This window comes from Vulpes vulpes, chromosome 5 (genome assembly GCF_048418805.1).
Source record: "Vulpes vulpes isolate BD-2025 chromosome 5, VulVul3, whole genome shotgun sequence".
Taxonomy (NCBI): Eukaryota; Metazoa; Chordata; class Mammalia; order Carnivora; family Canidae; genus Vulpes; species Vulpes vulpes.
Genome location: NC_132784.1, coordinates 64,911,210 through 64,932,313, shown reverse-complemented (window position 1 = coordinate 64,932,313; position 21,104 = coordinate 64,911,210). Strand labels below are relative to the sequence as shown.

The window sequence follows — 21,104 nt, the reverse complement described above, 5'->3', positions numbered from 1 at the left end:
CTGTGTCAGTTGAGAAACGCAAAAACATAGACCTGTCTTCCAGACCAACTGGGACGCAGGACGCAGGATTCCTAGTGTTTAGCAGCCCCTTCCCTCACACCCCTCCACCCCACACCAGCCAGCACAGAGCAGGTGCCCAGAAAACAGTTGACCATTTATAAGCACTTAACTAAGCACTGGACCCTGCTCTCCACACGCTCTCATTCTTAAAAACACCTTAGACAGGTGTTTTCTCTGCTTTATAGCTGGAGAAACTGAGGTTCAGAGAAAGGCTTTTGCCAAGGTCAAGGCTGATAATTTTAGGCACTAGCCTCATGAGGTAGAAGTCTTTGAAAATTCAGGGGTGAGAAACTGAACATGAACTTCAGACCAAGACTTAAAAAGGAACAAGGTTGTGAGGAAGGGGACCTAAGCCTACTTGAACCCCACCTGGGTCTTACCTCTGTCTCCATCATTACCCAGCCCCAGATTCTTGATCCCCCTCTCTGCTCATCTACCCTGACCTGGCCACCTGCCTCTATCTTCCACCCAAACATTCCCAGACAGAAAAAGAAAACACCAACCAAAATCAAAAATAGTGTTATTAATTCTGGTGTCTCCGAAGCACGAAAAAAAAAAAAAAGAAAGAAAAAAAGAAACCACCCTTCCCACATTTCAGCCCCAGGTCCAGGCCAAGGGCTGCCGCCTCTGAAGGCAGAGCGGGCCCAGGGGCCAAGTCCAGTCAGTCCTGGCCATGGGCTCGAAGCGGGACCAGCCCATGGATTTGGCTTTTAGGGCCTGGCTGGGAGGCTGCCTGCCTCAGTTTTGGGAGCCCAGGCCCTGGACTAGGGATGAGAGATCAGGGATCAAGGTCAGAGGTCTGGGCCACTTAGTTCTGATACTCTGGCTAAGGCAGCCAGAGGTCAGGGTTCAGATGTGGAAGCCAAAGCCACTCAGTTCTGTGGTCCAGGAGAGAGGGCCAGAGGCCGGGGATCCAAGTTACTGAATCCTGGGGCTGGGATCCAGAGGGTACCAGGCTGCTCAGTATTGATGCTCCAGCAGGGGCTGAGCGGCCGGGCTCTCCCGCTCCTCAGCAGGGGCAGGCCAATCCCCCAGGGTCCCAGTAGGTGTGCCACTTTCAGGAGCACTGCTGTCCAAGCAAGGAATGTCCTGGGCTGCTCTGGGGGGCGAGGAAGCATTGGTGCTGATATCCGGGCTGAGGCTGAGGTCTAGGGGCGCCTAGGGGAGGGAAGAGCGGTTGGTGGAAGAGCAGACCTGAGTAGCTCAGGACCCAATCCTTCCACAGAATCCTTACCTGAGATTTGGGGGTGCCTCCTTTGGGGCTCCCTGAGGCTGGTTCTGCCTCAGATCCCCCTAGCCCCTTTCGACCCCCCAGGCTCCACTTCCCACTAGGACCCTCAGAACTGAGGAGCCCAGGGCCAGGGGGCCTTGAGGGCCGGGGACCCTCCGTTGAGGCAGGGGAGGCAGGGGTTGGTCCAGGGATCCGAGGGGGTGGCCACTGCAGCAATGGAGGGGGTCGCCCATCACCAGAACCGCTCAGGGAAGGCTGAGGGCCCCAGCCTGGGCCCGGGGGGAGGGCCTGGTCGCCACTGCCTGTGGGAAACAGGTAAGAGGGTCAAACTTTCAGCTAGGCTATCCTCCTCACTCACTGGCTTAGGTTGGCCTTGCTCACTCACCTGCTGTGTTCTCAGGTGTGGGGTGTGCCAGGGCAGGGTTATTGCTGAGGGAGGTTAAGCCACCACCTCCGACACAGTCCGAGTCATCCACGTTCCCACCGCTGTTGCAGCCGGCACCACAGCCCTTATGAAGCCTGGAATGGGGGGCGGCAGGGAGGGACAGGTTGGCAGGCGGAGGGCCTAAGACTCCAGAGGCGCAAGTCCCCAGCTCTAGGACAAGCCAGCTAATATCTCTGAGCCCCAGGATCCCATCTCTAAGAGATGTTGCCATCTCCTTTTCAGGATCTTCTAAGAGAGGTGTCATTGACAGCTCAGAAGGCAAAAGGCCACCTCTAACTTTGGGAAAGCAGCATGAAGGTGGGTCAGCTCTAGGGCAGTGTCACCTCTCAGGACCAAGGCCTGGCTCCAGCACTTCCCCACTCTGAGCTTTAGGAGGAACCTGCTTCACCTCGCTGAGCCTCCGCTTCCCACTCCAGGACCTCAGCCCCACAGGCTTGGGGCAGCGTTCAGGGCTCACCTCTCCCAACTGCGCAGAAGCCAGCGGGCAATGGCACTCAGGCTGACTGGGCCACCCCACAGAGCCCGCAGCTGGGGGTGGCTACCGGCCAGCGAGGTGGTGAGGGGCGACACATAGATGGGGTAGCCCAACGGCTGGTCACAGGAAGAATTAATCATGTTGCGGAGTGCCTGCTTGGCATTCTGGATACTGCCACGTTCAGGGTTGCGGTTGCGCAGAAACACCAGCTCCTGCTGCTGCCCGGCCCATAGGCCACGGACACACTCACGGTTCACCTGCGGGTGGCCATGCACAAGGGTCAGGGGGGGGGCCAGTGCCTGGCAGGGGGCCAGGTGCCTGGCAGGGATGGGCCATCCGCACCTTGATGACTCGGAAGCTGAGGTGGCGCCGGTTGAGCATGATGATCTTGTACTCATCGGAGGCATCATCTAGGACGTGGCGCAGAGCCAGCAGTGAGGGTGTGTTGCTGAGGATGGCACTGCGCCAGGCCGGGTCACCCTCATGCGAAATGACCAGGCGCTCCTCATTGGCGGCGATGGCATCATACAGAGCAGCTGGCTCCTCATACTCATCTGGGGACGTGAAGTGGTCCTGGGGGGCCAATGGGAAGCCTGGTCAGTGGACCCTGACCCGGGGAGGGCTTCATCTCCCAAATGCCCACCCTACCTGGGCACACTTCTCCCCACCTGGTGAAGCTTGAGGGCCATGCGAACCCCAGGTGCCACCACACGATGAAGCAGGTCCATGTCCGCGAAGACCCACTCGTCGCGTGGGGAGGTGATGCGGAAGTCGCCCTTGAACAGGGCATGCAGGCCGTAGAGGAAGGGCTCCAGGCTGGGGATGAGAAGGAACAGGCAAGCATGAAGGTTTCTGAGCCCTGGCTCTCCACACGGTGGTCTGAGCTGAGACCATTCTTTACGCTGGGCCTCTGTTTCTCCCTCCTGACAAGGCCGGTGTCTGTCTAGGTCCCTCATAGGGTGGTGAGGAACAGGCAAGGTCTATAAGTGGGAGGTACCCTGCCCGAGGAGAAGAGCCACCCTGAAGGAAGGACTGAGGTGGCTCCTGGGGGCTTCTGGCCCAGAGCTCTTTGTGGAGGGGGTAGAGGGGAACACGGCCAGACCTGTGGCACTCACCTGGCCGACATGCTATGCGAAGCTGTCCCCAGGGCCCGTCGGCCCAACACACACAGGCCAAAACACAGAGTGACCAGCGGCGAGTTCCAATCTTGGTCCACGGGCTGTGGCACAAGGACCCCGTCCCCAGAGCCCAGCTCAGACCCAGCTCAGACAAGGAACCTGGGATGGGGGCCAGGGCCCAGACCAAGGGAGGCCGAAAGAGGAACCCATCCAGGGAAGGGAGAGGGGGCAGCCCCAGGGTAGTGGTGGCCAGACCTGGCTGCGCCGGGAGGCACAGTACTGGATCCACTCGAGGTGCACCGCACAGAAGGAAGGCAGTGAGAGGCCAGAGAGGCGAAGGTCATAGTCCTCATCCACACTCAGTGAGAAGGTGGGGTCCGAGTCAGCATAGCCAGGCGCCCTCACTGGGCGCAGGGCTGCAGAGATGCCCTCATGGCTAAGCCACGCCTCCAGCTTCGGTGAGCGGCTCACGTAGTAGATGATGCTCTGGGAGGAGAGGGCAGGCATCAGAACTGGGGCCAGTGACTGGGGTGGTACCCTAGCCTTGGAGGACAAAGCACCAGGATGCTTCCTAGGACACCAACCTCGTGTCCCCTCTGAGTTCTCTGAGGCCACATAGGCTAGTGTGCTCCCCTCTCCGAGGCCAGGGAGGAGGAGTGAGAAAGCTACCAGGAAGCACCCTCCACCCCTTGCCTTACAGAGCATCCCCTGGAAGGTTCTGCACTGTGGCAAGTGCTCACCTGCTTGCTTCAGAAGATTCCCCCCCCCCCCCGCCCTGCTTTTTTTTTTAAGATTTTATTTATTTATTCATGAGAGACAAAGGGAGAGAGACAGGCAGAAACACAGGCAGAGGGAGAAGCAGGCTCCACGCAGGGAGCCGGATGCAGGACTCAATCCCGGGTTTCCAAGATCACACCCCGGGCTGAAAGTGGTGCTAAACCACTGAGCCACCTGGGCTGCCCAAGATCCCCCATTTGTAAGACAGACTGAGGCTTGGGAAGACAGTGGACTTGGGGTGCCTGGGTGGCTCGGTGGTTGAGCATCTGCCTTTGGCTCAGGTCATGATCCCGGGGTTCTGGGATTGAGTCCCGCATCAGGCTCCCTGCAGGGAACCTGCTTCTCCCTCTGCATGTGTCTCTGCCTCCCTGTGTGTCTCTCATAAATAATAAATAAATAAAAATCTTTAGGAAAAAAAAAAAGAAAGACAGCAGACTTGCCTGAGGTTACTCAGCAGGGCAAACTGAGCTAGGATTGGAACCCCCAGGACCTTACCACATCATAATGCTATGGGATCCATATCTCAGAGGCCTTGGAAGGCCAGGCGGGGGCTGCCTGCAGGCCAGTGGGCCTAAGTGCCTGAGTCATGGGTCCCTTTAGGCAGCCGAGGTGTGACAGCCACAAGGCATCCCCTCAGAAAAAAGGCAGAGGCACATATCGTGTGTCCAAAGTCAGAGGCTCTTACCCCTTAAAAGAATGTTGGTTGCTGAACAGGGGTTTGAGCAAATGGAGAAGAGCTTTTGGAAGGCGGACAGGATGGATGGGCAGTGCAAGGCTGGTGGCTGGCAGCCAGCAAGGTTATTAAGATTCCATGTGCCACCCTGGGATGGAGCTGATGGGGCTGGCCCTATGCCTGGGTACAGGGTGAGAAGTCCAGGGCCGGGGAGGGTGCTACAGCTGGCCACGAACAGAGGCCACCCAGGCAGCAGGAGTAGGAATGTCCAGCCGGGTAGCTCTAGTAGAGTATGCAGGCCCAAGGGGCTTCCCTGCACAGCTGCCCCATCCAGACACTGCCCCTGGCACCCCCAACTCATTCTTCCAAACTTCACCTGACACTCTCTCTTTGGCAAAGCATTCCCCAGGTACCCCGGACACCTCTACCCAGCTCTGACTGTGCCCAACCTTTGAGGCTGCTGGAGCCATGGAGAGTTAGCTTCCCCCAGGGGATATTAAACTTGGCAGGGGTGGAGCTCATCTCAGTCTGCCAGCCTGAGCCTGGCTGGGTGCCTGGTGTGCTACCATGAGGCTGCACTGGCCTTGAACTGGGTTTGTGGGAGCAGGGTGACCTGGGTAAAAGCACTTCTCTGACAACAGGGGAGGAAGGTGGAGAGAACTGTGACCCCTGCATGACCTGAGGCTGGGAATGTCCCCATTTGGACCACAGCCTCTTTCTTGGAGAAGGCGAGGGGCACAAGATTTGCAAACCCTTCCCTAGGAGTGGATGGGTGGATAGAAAAAATTACAGGAATTATAGCTTCTCTGACATGTGTCCCAGATGGGATGCCCATGGGGATAGTAGGACAGCTGGGAGGTGCAGAAGACTGCCCTGGAGAGAACCTCAGGTGAGCAGGCTTCCCTGGGCCCCTCCAGGCCTCCCCTCCAGGCTCTGCATGGGGAGCCCCAGGGTAGATGCTAAGAGGACACAAGGGAATGTGGACAGGAGCCACCCTCACCCCACTCCCATAGTAATACCTCTTCAAAGAGATACACTTAGGCACAGCAGAGGAGGTGACAATCCAAAAGAGGCTTCCTAGAACCCAGTCCAGGGCTTCTGCTGGACCCCACACTGCCTCACAACCCTCAACAACCCCGCGGGTTCTCAGAGCATCCAGAGTCTGATAGGGAGGCCCAGGCTTGGGTCTAAGCTTGCCTCTGCCATCTTCACCTTATCTGGGGCCTCAGGCTAATCATTTTGTTCTCCCAGCCAGCTTCCACAGCTGAGACATCAGAACCTCTCTGGGAGGGCGTGGTGGGCTTCACCCAGCTCAGGAGGGTTGCCTGGCACAGAGCTTACCCCTCGGTAGGCATCAGTGCTTGGTAGCCACTCCTATGATTATCATTTACCACTACCACTGTGAATATTATCGTCACTGTCCGCTGGTGGGAGTTGGGCAGGGTCCTGATGGTCTAGAAGGCTGGCCTCAGCAGCTGCCCTTCCCAGCACCATGGATTCCCAATGAGGGGATCCATGCACAAGCTGCCCACCTACCCCCAATACTCACTGTCCAAGGTGCCTCTTCCAGGAGGGTGACAAGGAACCCCACCCCAGACCCCATTAGAGCCACATAAGCTGCTGGAGCCCCTGAGGCCTACTGGCCAGTGGCAGGTGGCACTTTGCAGGATGCTTAAACTCTCTAAGGCTCCTGTTTCCCTTGGGCAAAATGGGCTCCCTACCATCCTGAAGATGACACTCAGGATGCTCCCAGTCAGTGAGTGCTAATTAGCAGAGACTCTGCTGCCCAGCCACCCACCAGCCATACCTTGACATAGTAAGTGATGAGGATTTTGCGGAGATCAAACACCTGCAGCATGGAGGCAGCGTTATTGTCGCTGATGCTGTAGCCTTCCAGCACGTACTTGCTGGCTGTCACCTCCCAGGCCAGCCAACGCTGCCCAAAGGCGGCATTGAAGGACAGAACCCGAGGCAGGTGGCCAGGCTCACAGCAGCAGCAGCCCTCATCCTCCTCCACGCCCTCTGTGATGGCCTCTACCTCACGCTGCTGGCAGTACGTACCTGGAGGCAGGGAACGGCCAGTCAGGGGGCTGCCAGGACCTCCCTGCCTGCCTTCTCCCTCACAAGCACCCAGGCCTTCACCGTTCCCTGCCTGGGGATGCCGTGTGAGTAATCGCTAAATGCGGGGGTCAACAAATGAACCCTTTTCCTCCTGACTCCCAGAGGCCACGGTGAAGACTGCAGTTCAGAGAGGAGTGAGCGGTGCCTCAAGCCGTTCTGTACCCTCAGGACCCTCTTCTGAAACTGGCATCCGACACATACATCTTCCTGAGGGCAAGGAGCTAGCCAATTTACCAGGGGCTATACATGGCGCCCAGCCTGAGCCAAGCCCAAGAAAAGAGAGCAGGCAGGAGGAGCCATGGGAGAACCCAGAGCTCCAGGCCCGAGCTTCCATCAAAGCCACCCACTCGGGCCAGTGGACCCAGAGTCAGGGCATGGATACAGCGTGGCCACAGGAGACCCTGCCACCTCACCACTCATCCTATGAACCCCAGGCCTAGGGAGGAAGAATGCTCTGCTCTAAGTCACTCTGCAAACCAGGGCAGGGCTGGACTAGAATCCAGCATCTGGCCCAGGCTCCACAGCTTACCCCGGAACTCAAGGCCACGCAGCTGGAAGGTGACAAGGCCATTGCCAACCTCAATGAGGTGCACCAGGGCGTTGAGGTAGTCAGAGGCCAGGACGAAGCAGTCGCCGGGGCCGTAGTTGCCCCAGCGGCCCAGCACCAGGTCCCCACACAGTGTGTGCTGCAGTGAGCGTGTCAAGTGCTCGTAGAAGATGGAGTTGAGGTTGTTGTCGTCAGCGCCTGAGACCCAAGACAGACAGACAAATGGACAAAATGACAAATAAGTGAGGCCCCCTCCCCAGAGAGGCACCGCCCAAAAGTCCCCTGGATGGCCGAGTACACACCAGGGTTCCGATCCAGCTGTGTGACCAGGCGGGTGTTGGAATGATCCACACGTTTAGTGCTGTTCAGACAGAATGACAACACAGTTGGCCAATAGGGTGAGGCTGCCAGGGTTCAGATGATGATCCTGCCAGCCCACCACCACATCCTCATAGCCCACATCCCTGTTCTCAGGGCAGATGCCATGACAGTCCCATTTCACAGGAGGCTGAGGCTCCAGGACATGAGGGGACTCCCTCAGGAGCACCCAGCCAGGAAGCCCAGGGTGTGAGCCCAAGGCTTGGCCCAACTCAGGTTCTGCCCTCATCAGATCAGTCACCTGAAGCCCACTGTGCTTAAGCACTTGCAACCCTGCTGTGCCCTGTCTCTGCACCACACCTGGCCTGGGCTCCAAGCTCCCTTTCCTTCCAAGGCCCCTGTAGGTGATCCACCTAGTCCCTCCAGACTCACTTGTAGTCACGCTCCCAGAACTTGAGGGGCCGAGCATAGGACATGATGAAGACGGCGCTGCCCAGCAGGGGGTTGAGCGGTGTGGAGAAGAGTGCGGAGAGCAGAGCTTGAACAAACAGCATGGCCGAGTCTGGGCACGAGTCAAGGAGGCGGCGGGCATACGGACCCGCCCTGGCCTCCCTCACCACCCCACCCCGTGCCCCCCATCAACCCACCCCACACTCCCTCATCCAGTCCCCCTCCCCACACTCCCCCAGCCAGGTGGCAGGCAGCAGGCCGGCAGGCTGGGTACGTGGCACGGCAAAGGGCTGGGCAAAAGCGTGGAAAGCTGAGCCCCAGGTGATCTGCCAGGGCGCGATGTAGGTCAGCACGAAACGTAGCTTGTACAGCAGGTCCCACAGCTGGCAGAGTCAGAGGAGGTAAAAGTAGACAATACGCAGGTCACACAGAGGTGCAGTTGGCCAAGGACCCATTCAGAGCCTCCACTACCCCAGTGGCTGCCACGTGGGAGTCAAGCTCAAGCTCATGCCCAGCCCTTTCTCTCTGGACCTGGCTCAAAGCACCTGTTCCTGTTAGCAAACCCTCTAAAGGAGCATTAGCCATCTATTTGCAGGACCACCCTGTGAGCTTCCTATTCTTGCCCCGTTTCACAGATGAGAAACTTCAGAAGAAGCAGAGCAGGACAATGACTTGCTCAAGCTATCAGTCAGTGATGAGGCTGGGCTTCCACCATGATGCTGAAAGTTGAGACAAGCCCTGCCCTCAGAGGGGGGCACAGTTTGGATCGCTACCATCTGGAACCAGACCAGAAAACCGGACTGGGACGCCCACGTAGAAGAGAAAAAGGCTCAGGGCTTTGCCGGGATCCCACTGCAGGCAACCCTACAGGCCTTCCAGACAGTGCCAGGGAATGGTTCTTTGCTCAGTGATCCCCCTCAACCCCAGATCAGGGCACCCCACAGCCTGGCAGATTCAGGGAGCCCCACCCCATACCCCGATCCATCCAGGCCCCAGGGGCTTGTGAAACTCTGCTCTTAACTGCTCCCCGGGGCTGTGGCTGGGAAAGGGGCAGAGCTCAGAGGCTGGTTCCCAGAGAACAAGGACAAGTCCTCACCATCTAGTAACTGCTTAAGAGGAAGATGAGAACAGGCAGTGAAGTCAGAAAGACCTGCTCACCAATTCTCTAGGGAACCCCGAAGCAAGTCACTTTAGCTCTGTAAACCACAGCTTCCTCTGTGTCCCTCGGGAACCTGGGGCTGATGTGGAGCTGCAGGCCCCTGGGGAAGTTCTCCCCACCACCAAGGCAGAAAAGTCTTGCTCTCCCGTACAGCCCAGAGCCTGCAACTCAGCCACCAACTCACCTTGCTGCAGAGCAGAGACATGAGGAAATAGTCGAGCAAAAAGCCCTGGGAGAGGCGCGGGTAGTCGAAGTAGAATAGCAGGACAGTGAAGGCCAAGGTCAGGTACTGCTGGGGTGGGCAGCAGAAGGCCGAGCGCAACAGCTTCAGCCCGGCCACAGTCATCAGCAGTGCCCGGCAGCTGTGGGTGAGGAACAGACATTGTGTGCCAAGTGGGACTCAGGGGGCGGAGGGGGTGGGTGCCCATCCTTCCCGAATCCTGGACTGGGCTCTGCTGGGCTGGGTCCTACTCTCGGGGGGCCAGGGACTCTCAGTCATCACTGTTTTAAGACCCATCTGGGAGACATATGTTTTCAAACAGAAGGGTATCAGGATCTAGAGCATTGTGATAGCTTGCTGGGCAACTGAGGCAGGTTGCATTCCCTCCATAGGCTTCAGCGTCCCACGGGCCCCTGGGAATGTGGACAGTGAGATGGTGGGGGGTGGGGCAGTCCTTACGAGAGGCAGAACTTGTCTGGGTGGCTGACAACAGTGTGGGCGTCCACCGTGAGAGCGTTGAGCACCACGGCAGGGTAGATAAGATACTTCTCAATGCACTGAAGGCTGGCATAGAGCTTCTCAAACCACATCACCTGGGCAGCACCTGCAACAGAAGGCAGAACTGTTGGTCCTCCACATCCCCCTCTCCCTGAAGGGTCAGGTCAGGTGCCCTCCTGAAGAGAACCCGGAGGGAGGGCGAACTATAAGATGTGGCTCTCCAAGTTCCCAGAGAATTTGTGGCAGCTCAAATGAGGGTGATGAGGCCCGGGCAAGGCGTGTCAGGGTCTTCGGGTACATGCTTTGCCTGCTCTGCGGTCTATAAAAACAAACCTAAGGAGGATGTCCTAGATGCCCACTGGAGCCAAGGCAGGCTAGGTAAGGCCCACATCCTCAGAGACCCAGGTCACTGGCACCTGGCTTGTGTTGACTGTGGGAATGCACAGATCAAATGAAAACCAGCCAGGGAGATCTAGTCTATCGACAACCAGTTGATAATTCTGGACAACAAATCCCTACAGGGCCCTTGGAATTGTACATCCTCTATCTCCCCACAGAAAGCAAGATGGGCAGAGAAAGGGCAGGGTGGGCAGGGTGGAAGCGAAGCAGGGGCCCAGCCAAGGCACAGCAGGCATGAGGAGAGGACAGGGGCAGGGCTGCGAAGGGGCCCCGCAAGGACAGCGCGGCTGGACGGAACAACGTGGACAGGGCAGTGTGGGCAGAGGCTGCCCTCTGCTGGCACTCTCAGCCAAGAGAAGGCTGCCCTCACCAGGCTGCAGGTCCTGCGGGAAATCAGAGCAGCAGGGGTGCAGGGGTCCCAGGGCAGGGACTCACCTCGAACTTCATACTGGCTGTACTCCGATGGCTTCAGCACAGGCTGTGACAGGCAGAACCAGGGCAGCTGTTTGCGGAGCTGCGGCAGCAGGTAATGTGTGAAGAAGCCCACAGCCCCGGCCAGAGCATACAACACGAAGCCCAGCACTGACTGCAGGGGAGAGGCCAGAGGTTCAGCTTAGAGGAGCGGGCCAAGGAGCCCACGGGGCCTGGGCACAGGCCAGGAAGGGGTGGAGAGGAACATGAAGCCATGGGTGCCCAGGGCCCTCAGGTGGAGTGGGCTCCTGTGAAGACTGAGGGGGCAATGGGGGCGGGGGGGGGCACACGCACCTTCAGGGCAATGAAGACAGTGCTGGCACTGATGGCAAAAGTGAGCACAGCAATCACCACACACATCACCAGGTCAGAGTGCAGGACCTCACGCTGCAAGGCCAGGAAAGACTAGCTTGGGTGCCCACCACCCAGGAGCCAACCATACACTATTAGCCCTCCACCCCGAGAGTAGAACCCCACACTCCAGGCTCTCACCACCGACTGGCGCATCTTGTCTGGCAGTGGGTCTGGGGGCTCAGCTCGAGCAGTCTCTAAGCTCCGCTCCTCCAGCTCAGGGAAGAGCTTGCTCCGGATCAGAGACCTGGGTTGGGTGAGAAAAGGCAGGAGCCCGGAGTCTGCGGAGGCCATTCTTCCTCCCACAGATTCCAGGGTCAGTTGGTGACAGGCACATGCACAGGACCACCCCTCCAACCCTTGCCATGCACAGACACTCACACAAACACACACAAGCGCACAGACAGGCACATGCAGGCACCCACCAGAGCACAGTGGGGTCACTGCTCTGACGGCTTAGGTGGTAGGACAGTGCCACCAGGAGGCCACAGAAGACCGAGAAGAGGACAGGGACGTGCTGCTCCGGCCAAGGAGTCTGGGGAGAGAACCCATGCTGGTCAAGGGAGGCAAGGGTAAGCGTGGCAGTAGGGGGATCCCCCCATGGGAGAAGCCACTGCTGAGCCCACTTCGCAGCCCTATCCCACCCCACCCCCCAGGTCTCAGCATGCCCCCCACCCCATAGGTCATCCCTACCTTGATGGCCCCAAGGCAGAAACCATAGAGCAGGGCAGCAGCCAGCAGGCTGCGAGAGAGGCTGAAGACTGCAGTGAGTGGACTGGTGGCGGCTGTGAGGGGAGAAACAGCAGGTAAAGCCTAACTTCCATCTGCTGGCACCTCACCTCACCCCCACCCCACTGCCCCTCGATTCCCACAAGCTAACCTCCCTGCAACCCATCCCCAGCCCATTCTTCTCTGGTCCCCAAGCCTTGAGAAGCCTTCAGATCTTCTGGCTTTCTTGGGTTTAAACCATTGCTTGGGAAGGGGGCAAGATGGGCTCTTGAAATCCATAGTATAAACAAAGGAGAGGGATCAGCAAAAGGCTGGAGCCACATACCTAAACCACAGCGCTTCCTGGGCCTCACGCTGCCCACCCCAACCCCCAAGCCACCTATGGGCCCCATACCTGTACCCCCGAAGCCGTGCATATCTATCTGCTCCAGCAGGTACATGAGGCAGGTGTTGACCTGGGGCAGGAGGCCCAGGAGGAAGACGAACGGGAAGCACAAGGTGAATACTGGCAGGGAGGGAAAGCAAAGGCCTAGTCGGTCAGCCCGCAGGCCACCCCTGGCTCACCCTTGGGACTTCGCTCCCCTGGGCCACCTCAACGTGGCCCAGTCTCACCAGTGGCCACGTCCCGGGCACAGAAGAAGAAGGAGGCGGAGAAGAGCGTGAGGCCATACAGGGAGACGGGTGGGAAGGGCTGAGCTGAGCCCAGGGCGTCCAGTAGCCAGATGAGCAGACAGCAGATGCAGAAGTAGACAGGCCGGCTGTATGCAATCACCCAGTTGTGGCCCTGGGAAGTGGGACTGTGAGGAGCCAGATCTCCCCAGCTGACCAACCCACACACACACACGTACACACACACACATGCACGCACGCACATGCTAATGCACGCTCGTGTACCCTGCCCATGGCCCTGGATCCAAGACAGAAAGCTTGGCAGGGTGAGGGCCACGGGACTGAGGATCTGAGGCCACAGGGGTAGTCCTCCCAGGACCCTCCCAGGACCCTCCAAGCCTATCTCAGCCCCCTGCCTGAGCCTCCTGGGTAAAGGCACAGGTACTCACGTGCATGGGAGATGCCGCATCAGGCTGGACACTCTGGAAGAGACAGGAGCTACATTGGCAACAAGAGCCAGAGCCCAAGAGAGGGTCAGAAACCCCAGACTGCTTAGTTCTACCATTGGGACCATCAGGAGTGACCAGGGCAGGAACCTAAAACATCCTGAGCCTCAGTTCTCTCATTAGAAAGATGGGGGGCTGATTACAGGGGCTTTTAAGCACCTTATCTGCTTTCTAACTCACACTCCTCAAAACAGGTTGTGGGAACGGAGACGTCTGGAAAGAGGTGGGTGGGGGAAAGAAAGCCAAGGAATAAAGCCTGACCTTCAGCAGGGAATACTGGCAGGAGGCAATGACCAAACAGAACTGGAAGACCCAGATATCCGTGAAGAAGCCCTTGAGCAGCAACAGGTAGCCCAGGAAGGCAACAAGGCTGCTGAGGCCGACGCCAAGTATGTTCTCCACCAGCCCCCGAGTCCTGGAGAGACAGCAGGGTCAGGGTACACCCATCACCTTCCTGGCTAATGGGGCAAAAGCAGGTTGGGTGGGGAGGACAGGACCCAGCCACAAGGACCCACATTTGAGCCTGTGCCCACACCACCCCTCATCGTCTAAATATCTGAACTATATACCTTTTAGGGACAGGGATAGGGCCAGGTCGCACCTGTTCAGGAAGCTGCCCCATTGCTACCCTGCATACCAATCTTTGCGCCTTCTAGACTCTAAAGGCTCCAAGCACCACCACCCTGGGGCTTGCCTGGCTCCAGCTAATGTGTGCCCCATCAAGCATGCCCAACAAACACTGTGCCAGGGAGGAAATCCAGAGTGTGGGAAGCCAGGACCCAGGCTCAAGGCCCAAGTCATCCACATAGACAACAAAAGTCATCTGACTTCTGATCGGACTTCCCCAGCCTCAGTTACCACATAAGAAATGGGGAGATTGAGACAAAGGGTTCGCTAGTTTTTTTTAGACCATAAAACTCAACTTTGTCAAATCTAACTCAGAAGCAAATAAAAGCAAGAGACTAGATGAGAATCTAGTTTTGAGCAGAACTTTTGGACAGGGGGACGCCGGGGTGGCTCAGTGGTTAAGTGTCAGCCTTTGGTTCAGGTCGTGATCCCGGGGTCCTGAGATCGAGTCCCGCACTGGGCTCCCCACAAGTAGCCTGCTTCTCCCTCTATCTATGTCTCTGACTCTCCCTCTCTGTGTCTCTTGTGAATAAATAAATAAACCTCCTAAAAAAAAAAAAAAAGGAAAAAGAAAACACATACACAAAAAGAAACCTTTGAACAGGGAACAACCACAGCAGCCCCCATTCGGCCACCTCTTTTCACCTCAGAGGAACCTAGTAAAACCCCACTGCAGACCCCACCCCTCAATGTACCTTCAGTGACCCCCGGCAGTTAGGTTCTCTAATGCAATGACGGCTTCCACACATTTAGAGGGTCCAGAAGGCCAGGGGCCAGGGACTGGGGGCCAGGCAGGCGGGCACTCACCGGTCCAGCAGGGCCAGGAGGGCCAGCCGCTCATAGCGCACAGATGTCCAGCGGCCAGGAAGAAGCCAGTACTTGTAGCTGTGCTGGGCGCGGGGCGGTGCCTCCTCCATCAGCGTCTGCTCCTGGGATTCGTGCAGGGAGTCCTGGTCCAGCAGGTCAAGCTGCGGTCCCCATACCGCAGCCATCAGCCCCTCGCCCCCCAACCTGGCCCATCGCCACCGTTCCCCTTCCCAGGGCCCACCGTCAGCCATTGCCTTGGGCACAGGAAGTCCCCGCCATCTAGTGGCCCTATGGCCTATCCTGATCTTCCACCACAAAGGCATGCTCCTTTCTTTCTCCAGGTCCCCAAGACACGGCTCAATGGCAGCTGGGGCTGCTAGGGTTGCTGAGGGCCAGAGTCGCCAGTGCCTGTGCCTATTCTCGCTACTCGGGTACCTTCTCCTGCCTCTTTCTGGGCTCAGTGAAATCCACCCTGTCCTTTGGGACCTGGTACAAATGCTACCGTCCTCCCGGACAGAGCATCAAGGTCACTCTGACCACTCTACCGCAGAGCACACAAAGTACCAGCCCTGACGACAGGCCTGCTGATGGCTATGCTATGAGGCCTGAGACAAACTACTCGATCTCTGGGAATTTCTTGTGTCCTTCATTCAGTAAATACTTAGAGGGCAAGCTGTGGGCCTGGCCCTGTGCCCAACCTTGGGGATACCATGCAGAGCCAAAGTTGCACAGCCCCCGCCTATGGATGTGGCCATCAGCTCTATCAGGACCATGGTGGCTACCCTGTGTGACAATTAGGGACAATAAATGCCTCAGTAAGGGAGACATGGGGCTTCCAGACACTGCATGTGCTCTATGACCCTGAGCATTAGATGTGTGGGTACCTCTTTTACCACTGTTCTTCAAGTCCCGAGTCTGTGTTTTATGTGTCCTTAATGCTTCTGCTATTACTACACTGACCATGTGAATTATCGTCCAAACTGGGACACTTCCAGGAGTGAAATGGGAGGGTATGGTAACAAGCACAGAGTACCCCAAGCCGTGCCATGAGCCTGGGCCCAGCCCAGTAAGCTGACCAGTCTCTTCTGCATGTTTCACCGCAGATACCCACTGCCCCCTCTACCTATGGGACCCTCCAGAATAAAGATACTCCAGACACGCTTGTCTGATAAGCAAACGAACAACTCCTTGAATCACAGAAATCCAGAGCCTGTACACCCAGTGCCAGCTGTCAAAGGACAGGACAGACACCTAGGGCCCCCTAAGAGCCCTCACTCGAGTGGCCAGTCCCCCTGGGTGCCTGGGCAACTGCTCTGCGACCTGCTCCCCTGCTGCTGCCCCTCCTGCAGGCCCTTCCCTGACCATTGGCTCCTCACCTCTGGGATCTCCAGGGGCACGCGGCGCACCTGCATGCCCTGCAGAACCACAGGCCTTGGCTGCAACAGGTTCAGGCTGCCCGCTGCCTCAGGGACATCAGCTGAGTGGAAGCTGGAGGAATGTGAGTGGCGGTCCCTGTGGGAACAGCAGCCATGAAGACTGGGGCCACTGGAGAGCCCTGGGACAGCGGTGGGATTAAGGCCACAGCCAGGCCGTACCTGGGGGCCTCAGGGGCTGCTCAGATACCCAAAAGGAGGATCTGGAGAAAGCAAGTGGCAGAAGTGCCTCCCTCCCAGGCCCTGGGCTTCCTGGAAGCCTCCTGCCTAGAAAGGTCATGTTCCTACAGTGTCAAAGGATCCCTGTAAGCCTGGCCTTTGCTGCTCCCCACTCCCTTCTAGAAGTTCTGAGCTGCCCCTGCGAAGAAAGAGAAAATCCCCAGAAATGGCAACCCACCAGGCTGCTGGCCAGGAGAGCCCAGGACTGGGGACTCACCACGCTCCGTTGGCTGCCTGCTCCCCCTGCTGCCCCACGGGGTTCTCATAGCCGCCTCCAGCTAGGCCAAAGGTGTAGGAACGTCGCACGCCTGGGCCAGGGGTGTGGGACACAAGGCAGCACGTCAGGGACAGGAGCCCTGGACCTGACCCAAGTGGACCATCTGATGAGGAAGAACCCCATCCCCTGGTCCCCTGCATGACAGCCCAGCCCCTAGGGACCACAAGCTGGAGCAGAGCGGGCCTGTGGGTCAGCCTGCCCTGGGTTTGGGTCCCTGTTCTGCCATTTGCTCAACTGTCACTTCAGGTTGTGCCTCAGCTTCCACAGAAGCAGAGCAGGGATAACGAGACCACCCACGTCTAGCTGCAAGTGTGACAGCAAGACAGCACAAGTAAAGTGGTCGCTACAGACCCGAAAGGGTGCTAAGTACCCAATAGAGCGAGTACTACCACTGGGGCGACAAAGACGTGCAGCAGAAAGGGGCGGGGGGTGGGGAATGCTGGGATCAGGGGCTTGGCCACAGGACTCAGAGAGGGGCTCACCGCTTTCGTCGTAGAAGTAGTGCACAGCACCCTCAGACGTGTCATCGAAGGTGCAGGCTTCATGCACGGTGCCACCGGCCCGTGTGAGCAGCAGTGAGGAGGCGAAGTGCAGGGCAGAGGGCAATGTCAGTGCCCGGGAGTGAGAGGCAGCCCGACCACGCTGAGCCTCCTGCAGGCTGCTGAGGAGGGGTCAGCACTTAAGTCAGCGCCACTCAGAGCCACTGGCCCCCACTGCCCCTTTGACCAACCAGTAGGTGCTCACCTGGGCGGGGAACCCATGACAGAGGCTGGAGGAGTAGGGTTGCTGCCTGCATTGTGGCGTCTGCGGATGGCCTGAGTCCGCCACACACTGCTTGTGCGGTCCCGTTTGCCAGGCTCCTCAGCTGCTGCCCAGAGAGAGGTCCCATGCGTAAGCCAGAGAGACTTGGACACAGCCTTGGACATGGTTGGGGCGAGGGAGGGCAGGAGGGGATAGCTGCTCCTGCATGGAGCTAAAGGTGAGGCCTAATCCAACTGTGACCTGCCTTTGGGGCCTAGCCAGGTCACCTAACCACTCATGACTCAGTTTCCACATTTGGAAATAAGGACAAGATCTTCCCCTGCCCTGCTGACAGCCCAGGGGAATGAATGTGGATGCTGAGAGTTGTTGATGGGTAGGTGCTTTGTGCAAACTACAGGATCTGGAGCCGAGTGTCTGAGGTCTCCCAGCCCTGCTTATCTGAGGGGTTCGGCAGGTGGCACTCAACCACTCAGTCCACATCCACCTGCTGCCTGAGACAGAGGCTAAGATGACTCTGACTGGCTCCACTCCAGCGCAGCCCTTGTCCAAACCCAAGCCCAAACCTAGCTCGCCTCCCCACCCCCACCCCCCCAGCACAGCAGGCACTCACCTCCCCCCACAGCACCTTCCTCTTGCAGCTCCCCCCGCCAGCCGGGTTGGTTGGCAGCAGGTCCCCTGTGGACCTCAGCAGGCAGCAGAGCAGGCTCAACAGAAGCCAGCTCCACCCCCGCCTGGGCCTCCAGCTCAGCCTTGGAGCCAGCCAGGGGGGCCCTCAGGACATCACCCCCTGCCCCATCCATGCTCAGCACACGGGCATGTGTTTTGGCGCTGGCGGTACTAGGCGTCCGCTGGGTCCCATAGGGCCGCTTGGGGGGTACAGCAGTCCCCTCCTCAGCCCCATGAGGGGCCCGTCGCTTCCGGGGTCCCCCTGCTGCACCACGGGAGCTCTCAGGGGAATAACAGGAAGTAGAAGAAGAACTGTCAGTACTGTAGTGGCGCTGAGATCGGAGGCTAGAGGCTGGGCTCAGTTCACTGCCCTCGCTGGTGTCTTCATCCTCAAAGAAGCCCCCACTTTCAAGCAGGGGCCGCCGAGGGGCACGGCCAGGAGGAGAGTGTCTTCGCATGGGTGGTCGCCGTTTGGTGGGCCGCAGCAAGGCCAAGTCCTTGGGCCGCACAACCAGGAGTGGCTCAGCTGGGCCCGGTGGTGTCCCTGCTCCTATGACTGTATCAAAGGAACGCAGCGTGTCATCTGAGGGGACTCCAGCATCTGGCGATGCAGGCAGCTCAGCCTCAGAGGGTGGGTCTGTGTCGCTGCCCTCCGGGGCTTGCCCACCAGGAGGGCTGTCCAGGTGGGTTGAGTTGGTCTTCTCACTCTTGAAGCTGCTCAACGTCTCCCTGTCAGTGCCACTGAAGCAGGAATCTGAGGAGCCTGCTTTCTGGGGCGTGGGCTCACCCGAGCCCCGCCGGTCCAGGGGCTGGTAGCCTCCTGCTCCCCGGCGCTGTTCCCGTCGACTGCTGGTCCTCACCAGGGCCCGCTCAGGCCGGGTCAGGGTCAGGAAGCTCTTGCTCAGCTCCTGGCTGAGGCTCCCCTTCAGAAGGGGGCTCATGGGAGTGTCGGCCACACTGCTCCCACTCCAGGGGGCTCCATCCCCAGCCAAGGGAGAACGTTCTGAAGAGTCTGTGCTGGGGAGAGAGGGGTCTGGGGCAGCCCCCGGGGGTGTCTGGGGAAGGTCTCCAACTATCAGAAAAAAGGAAGACAAAATGAGGGGAGGGCATGCTGCAAAAGGAACCAGCTGCTGAGGGGGTCCTGTGGCCAGGCCACAGGATGAGGTAGGCTACAGGACGGGGCAGATGGGGGACAGGACAACGAGAAAGCCCCATCCTAAAGGACAAAGAGAGCTCAGGAAAAGCAAAAGTTGAGGTGACTCAAAGACCAGACAGCTAGTCCTCCCCCTAAGCCCCTGCCACGTCACCCCCACTCACTCAGTTTCTCCTGTGAGCTTAGCTTCAGCATCTCTCGATCCGCTGAGGTCACGATCACATTATTGCTGCCCTGCTCTCGCACCAGCTCCTTGATGTCTGCAACCACGGCCCCACAGGTGTCAGCAGGACTTCGAGGCATCGCTGTGCCATCTCATTCCACACCGCCAAATTCAGACCTGAGCAGCAGCCACCTACCTCTGAGGGGCCCAGAGTCCTCCATCCGGGGCAGCAGCTCCTGAGCAAAGAGAAAAATGAAGGAACAAAAAGAGTAAGACATACCCCAATGAGGATGGGCTCCCAGGAGAGGAGTGGGACAGGGGTAGGGACCACTCACCGAGACCTGGTTGAAGCCAAACACAGAATGCTGGGAGCTACAGCGTACCGGGGGTGTAGAACTCACTTTCCGAAACACTGTCATTTCCACTCCAGGGTCCCTAGCAGTGGAGAAAAGCATCAGCTTTCAGCTAACCTCCTGCCCCTTTATACTATACTTCCTCCACTAGCCCAGCACTCCTTTCTTCTCAAAGGTCCTCTCACAAGTCTGGAGCTGACCACAGAACAACTGCTCACCTGCTCATGGAGCCAATGTCCCTAAGGCCCCAGTGCTTAAGCCCAGGCACTAAGCACCCTTAATTCCCAACACAGCCCCTCCGAGACTCACCTGGGCAGACTGCTGTCCCCCTGTGCAGGCTCCTCCTCTGGCTCCCCCATGGTAGAGTTACGCTTCTCCACAATCTCGCCCTGATCGAACATAGCGTGTAACCGATAGTTCACAGTCTTGATGGTAGTGAAGATGACAGCCACCACGAGGCAGTACACGCAGGCCACCATCAAGCTGGGGGGCAGGACCTGGAGGTGGCAACAAGTCAGGTTCCCCCTCACGCAGCCCTGACCCTATGGGGTAGACCTACCACCAATATCATAGCTAGCGTTCACAAGAGTTCATCACCCATCCCTCGGAACTGCTACAAACACCCTCCTCAGGGAACTCTGTCCTCTTATTGAAGAGAAATTAAGTGAGAGACTCAAGGTCACCCAGCCCAGGAAAGGAATAATTTGGCCACTTCTCCATATACCCCCAAACTCTGCAGGAGTCCTCTGTCTCCACACCCCACGCGCCCAAGGCATATCCCCAAATCCCTGCCAGCTTGGCACCCCTCCGTGACATCTGCCCTCCCTTTCCCCAGAGGGAGTTACAGGTGGCGGGAGCATCTCACCATGTACAGCAAGAAGGGAAAGGTGAGCAGGAAGATCCAGACATAAAGGTGGAAGCAGTTGGAGAAGGTGCTCTGGTGCGGGTCGAAGAACCAACCGCCGGTGAGCGAGGCCCACACCCCCTGGCGCAGGATCTGCAATACCTGCGACCCCATGGCCCCGCCGCTGCTGCGCGCGCCCCCCTCCCGGGACCCTCATGGGGGCGGCCGCCGGCCCACGCCCCGCCTGGCGCCCGAGGGCCCCGGGGCCCGGCCTCGCGCTCACGCCATGTCCTCCCACAGCCGGAGAGAGGGGTCGGCTGGGCGAGGGGGCGGGCAGGGGGCGGGGCCGACCCGGGCAGTCAGCGGTGCGAGGCCTGGACGCGGGGGTGGAGCCTCATCAGGGGCGGGGTCCAGGCCCCCACCCCTGGCCCAGAACTGCTCCGAGAGGCCGAGCCGGTAGACAGGCGCGGGGCACGGGCCAGACCCTCGTCGGCGGCATCCAGAGATAGGCGTGGGGTGGGTGCTCCGGGGATGCAGGCGACGGCTCCCTCGGCTCCGGCCCGGGGAGAGCCCCGGGACCCTGAGGTCCACTTCCGGGGTTGCAGGTCACTCGCTTCGGTCTCCGCGATCGCCCGGCTACTGC

The 21,104-nt window shown here is 58.8% G+C and overlaps 1 protein-coding gene across 10 annotated transcripts; it reads right to left on the bottom strand.

Moving 5' to 3' along the window:
* Positions 1 to 563: 563 nt before the first annotated feature.
* Positions 564 to 21,104, bottom strand: PCNX3 (pecanex 3). 10 transcript variants are annotated; one of them, XM_026004432.2, is made up of 35 exons: positions 20,483 to 21,104; positions 19,927 to 20,114; positions 19,600 to 19,699; positions 19,461 to 19,500; positions 19,266 to 19,361; positions 17,893 to 19,020; positions 17,265 to 17,388; positions 17,003 to 17,181; positions 16,461 to 16,551; positions 15,968 to 16,103; positions 14,592 to 14,752; positions 13,419 to 13,572; positions 13,101 to 13,133; positions 12,655 to 12,826; positions 12,437 to 12,547; positions 12,007 to 12,098; positions 11,739 to 11,848; positions 11,455 to 11,560; positions 11,257 to 11,349; positions 10,927 to 11,077; positions 10,054 to 10,198; positions 9,559 to 9,736; positions 8,490 to 8,598; positions 8,198 to 8,327; positions 7,750 to 7,808; positions 7,430 to 7,645; positions 6,587 to 6,840; positions 3,585 to 3,815; positions 3,327 to 3,430; positions 2,880 to 3,027; positions 2,554 to 2,784; positions 2,194 to 2,468; positions 1,677 to 1,810; positions 1,295 to 1,593; positions 564 to 1,218 (listed from the first exon to the last, which is right to left on the bottom strand). In XM_026004432.2, exons 1-35 carry the CDS (start codon positions 20,633 to 20,635, stop codon positions 1,021 to 1,023), a joined length of 6,129 nt encoding a protein of 2,042 aa, XP_025860217.1. In that variant the 5' UTR covers positions 20,636 to 21,104; the 3' UTR covers positions 564 to 1,020. The 10 variants fall into 10 exon arrangements, with proteins under 10 accessions (XP_025860217.1, XP_025860221.1, XP_025860222.1 ...); XM_026004436.2 differs by having other exon boundaries at positions 14,592 to 14,734; XM_026004437.2 differs by having other exon boundaries at positions 14,592 to 14,713.